Source organism: Mesitornis unicolor, unplaced genomic scaffold (genome assembly GCF_000695765.1).
Source record: "Mesitornis unicolor isolate BGI_N332 unplaced genomic scaffold, ASM69576v1 scaffold6386, whole genome shotgun sequence".
Classification (NCBI taxonomy): Eukaryota; Metazoa; Chordata; class Aves; order Mesitornithiformes; family Mesitornithidae; genus Mesitornis; species Mesitornis unicolor.
The window spans coordinates 9,222-13,643 of record NW_010188878.1 but is presented as its reverse complement, the minus strand read 5'-3'; the positions used below and the strand labels follow the sequence as shown (position 1 = coordinate 13,643).

Genomic DNA, 4,422 nt, shown 5'->3' with positions numbered 1-4,422 from the left:
CTCTGTCGTGACCGCAGCCGATGGCTCCGTTTCGGGTTCCCACCCTGCACCAAGCGCCGCGAGGTGCAGTCGGGGTCGGCCGTTGGGGCGATCGTGGCGCTTCTGGAGCTCTCCACGTTTGCTGTTTGCAGAGAGGCATTTGAGCAGAGAGGTGCTGCGCTGGGAATGACTCAACGCTGCCAGGCTGCCACAGTTTGAATTACATTCGCGTTCGGCACCGGTCCACGTGAGGCAGGGAACACCAGCTGAGCGAGAGGGGATTATCTCAGCCAGCACAAACCAGTTCCTTCCCCGCAGCCTGAGCCCGCGCCAAGGCGTCCTTTCAGCCACCGAGCTGTCATGGAAAGAGCGCGACTCTTCCAAGGCTGCCCCGGGAAGGGAGCGGCGATACAGATTTATTTTAAGGATTTTTGAAAGGCGAAGCCATACATCTCCTGAATGAGCCCGTAACTTCATTATTAATAACGATTGGGTTGTAAAGCAGGAGTCTGCAGCTAAAAATATGTCTATTGTTCTGGTTAAACTCGCTCTGGCTTGTAATGTGATTGAAAGATTGCCGAGTTACTGAAAAAGCAGGAGCTGTATTACAAGCTGGAAACAAAATGTGCAAGCAGCAATCCCCGGTACTAGAGGGGCCTAAAGAGACTTTAAAAACTAAACTTTGACTGCATAATCTTTCGTATCTTTCTGATAAATTGCCAGACATCCTTAGAGAAACACACAGCGCAGGAGCTGCCACATTAGATTAGTCCAGAGGCCCAAATATTCAGTATTTCGTTAGACAGCAGCAGGTACTTCCAAACAGCTCAGAGAAAAACCTGCCTGTACCACACAATGAAATGAAGCAAGTACTGGAGAAGCTTCCTCCCGGCTCCCGTTAATTGGCTCTTGATTTCTGTTCTGCAGCACAAAGATTTATAACCCCCTTGAAAGCATTTTTTAATCCTGCCTTATATAACTACGGACCTACTTGGTCATCCATATATAATCATTTAATCGTTTCTGAATCCAAGCATCTCTCCAACTCGATAATACTCAGCAGTTAATTCTGAAGACGTGTTTTACATGCAGTGTCACACTGCCATTTGCTGGCTTTAAATTCCTTATGAAGAATAACATTTTCTTCCAGCTTTAAAAGAAAAATATGCCTTCATACAGATCATCCATCTGCTTTATCTGCTGTTTGATCTCCTTTCTGAAATGGCTTCGAGTAAAAAAACAAAAAAAAACAAACCCAAAACCAAAAAAAAACAAACAAAAATGAACACATTAGGAATTGTTGCTTGTAAGTCTTACTTCTCTTATTCACATCAGACTCTATGTATGTATTAGACCAAAATACATTCGGATTCCTGTACGTGGAGCGTCTTCAATGGCTCATGAGGTCTTATTTCTACCTTCTAACCAAGCAGTCGATAGCTTCACAAAAGCACTGCTGTTTTTTGAAGTTCTCTTATGAAACTATTCTTTATACAGAGAAAACATAATGGAGAGTATCACCATATGCATTGAAATGATTATAGTTTAATTTTATCTATTTTCACTTGGCGGTATCGGGCGAGGAAAAGTTCATTCCAGCCGAGAGCCTTAATTACATTCCCATGCTATCTTTATTTTGGACTCTGGTTTCCTTCCCACGTACGATGCGGCTATCGCCAGTGACCCTCTACTCCTCTTCCCCTTAAGGAAAACAAACAAGAGCGATAAAAGCCAATTCCCTTGGCCAACACCAGCTCCAGAAGCCCCTGCTCTCGTCAGGCACTCACCTCCTCGCAGACTTCCCGCACCGCGGCCACGTTGGGCTCCTCCTCGGGCTCCATGCCCCCCCCAGGGACGATCCATCGGTCAGGGTGACGACTGCTGCTGACCAGCAGCACCTGCGGAGAGCAGAGCACAGCTATGTACGAACCCACTGAAGAGGAGAAGTTCCTGCGCTCCTCACATCTCCAAACATCACCAACCCAACGCAAGTCCTTGAAAATACTCCGCTTTTCCCAGGACCGCTTCCTTCGCCCCTTTCAGGCAGCTGTGCCAAGCACGTTATCAGTGACACCAAGGCACGACAGCACTCCCAGTTATTGCGACCGTTACCTTCTCGCTGCTCCAACGTGCTGAAGAGTCTATTAACGTCTCCGCATACCAAAACAACCATTGATGTTTGACGCAACATCACAACGCTTACGGTGCGAGCATTACAACAACTCACCCTTTGCAGAAGTGGGTTAATTGAACTCATTGGTACTTACTGACACGTGCAGCCCTCGCTGCCTCTGCAGTTACACCAATACCACACACCAGTTGGGTAACTGCCCGCTAAAATATTTACATGCGATTGGTTTAACAAACATTGTCAACTTCCCCGCCTGCCTCTCTTACAGCGGGTACCAAAGAGATCAGCTCTGGAGCCAGCGCTTGGTGACTTTTGGTTTAGACAAGGTTGTTGGATGAGATATACTGAAAATACAAGCCTAAATCAAATTACTCAAAAACCCTATGAGAAGGTTGCATAGGCAGACAGACTTTTTTTTGAATGAGGAAAACTGTTCAACCATGGTCATCCATTTTCACAGGAGTCATTTTTCATAAGCGTGCTTCGTGGCCGTTTTTCTTGAAGTATTTGATTCCAGGGTAATTCTGCCCTGTACAAGTTCAGGTTTTGTTTTACAGTCTTACAGAAACCAAAATGCAAACTCCATCTCAACTGCCTCCAAATTTTCCCAAAGAATATCGAGACCCCGCTTGCTAAATCTACTTGCAGTATATCCACGAGCGGAGATGGAAACTAAAGACAAAGCTAATGCTGTATTTCAGCTCTCTAAACAAAGCCTGTTCATTAGAGTCATCCTGCTATACTTCATCATTTCACTGGCACAAAGCTCAGAGCCCAAGGACTTGCTCCAGAAACTTTCCAGCATACCAGTCCAATTAGGTTACAGGCCAGCTCTAACAGCTTCACTCAGACATTTCAAAGTTAAACTGTGCGAGACACCAAAATCCCAGGCTTTACTGCATAAATGTTGATTTACCAGTAGGATATGAAAAGATTTGCGCTCGTTAGCAAGAGGAAACCTACCTACAGAATTCAAAATTCAACTTTGGAAATAAAAACAAGTGTAATATCTCCAGAGTTTCCCGGTTCTTTCGGCTTTTGAAGATGCTCATCTGACAACTGGCCACCCTGCAAAGTGATTTTTCGTTTTCCAAGGCCACCCGGACCACACCAGCTCGGCATAAGGAAAAGAGGGAGGACCACAGACTCAGAACACACTTGGGTGAGGAGATGGGGATCAGTTGTGGGTCCAAACAACAGCTCTCAAACCAGGAGCAGCAAAGCTTAAGGCGGAAACCGAAGAGGGGTCACAAGAAACGTTTTGGCAACTGCTGGTCTAACCTTTTCCTAAACCTGGAACTAAACGGGGTGTTCTCAAGTGTCAGCACTCCTCTCATCAGCAATTTGCTGTGGGTCCCATCAATAACAACGCCTCCAAGCCTCCTCTTCACCAACAACTCAGCCCTGCAGCGCATGAAAAAGCATCATTTATCAAACCACCCCATTTACATCCCCGAGCACTCCCCAGTCTGTCTATTGAATTAAGGCAATTACAATGCATACTTGAAATTAATTAAGCCGAACGGGCTACCTGAATTCTGCAGTTTCCTAACAGAGATGCTGATTACCTGACCATTTTCTGGCTGCGGCTGCAAGGGAGCAGCATTTACTTTACAGTGACATCCTGTGGTGTTGGGAGAATTCCTTTTGCCCAGATATGCATTGATATAAAAGACAACATTAAGCCATGCCTCAGTGGGGAATATCACTTCATACATCCCCAGAGCCTCCATCAAGGCTCGGGCCAGCAGCCAGGTACCAGCACCTCTGGTTTGCCAATATTTGGGCACTGCAGGCCCAGCACACAACGTGCTCCGCTGCCCTGTGCCACCTTATCATGGTCCCTGTTCTTATCACGGTCCCTTTTCCTATCACCTTACAGGGCTTTTACTCCATCCTGACTCATTACCCTGGACTGAAATCCTCAGTTTCAAGTCAGCAGGTGATTCTGAGGATAAAGTTAAAAGAAAAGTAACACATTTCATTTTCCTGCCAGGTAAGGAAGCGCAATCTTGGTTGTTTCTGATTTCAATTCAAAGTCCCAGCTCACAAAGAAAGACAAATACTTAGAAAACAGATAATCAGCATGGCACACTTCATGCCATTGAACTCCTGCCACCTTCCACTTGGGAGAAAAAGCATCTGCTAAGAAAATCCCCGTACAAAGCCTCCTCCAGGAAAGCCTGTGGGGCTGCTCAGAGCAAGACAATGCTTGAGCAACGCACTAGGAGGAACTCTGAGGTGTAAACAGCAGTTTCAGGCAAAGTAAATTAACTTCAGCTGCTCTGGCAGTCGAGTTTTCTGAATAGAAT

The 4,422-nt window shown here is 46.0% G+C and overlaps 1 protein-coding gene across 1 annotated transcript in view; it reads right to left on the bottom strand.

Annotated features, from left to right (window-relative positions):
• Window positions 1–1,874, bottom strand: part of NUDT3 (nudix (nucleoside diphosphate linked moiety X)-type motif 3) — a 10,357-nt gene extending 8,483 nt beyond the window's left edge. Inside the window, exon 1 of the mRNA XM_010185881.1 lies at window positions 1,767–1,874. Within this exon, the coding sequence (XP_010184183.1) occupies window positions 1,767–1,820 (54 nt within the window). The 5' untranslated portion in view covers window positions 1,821–1,874. The remainder of the gene's footprint in view (window positions 1–1,766) is intronic.
• Between the last annotated feature and the right edge of the window lie 2,548 nt (window positions 1,875–4,422).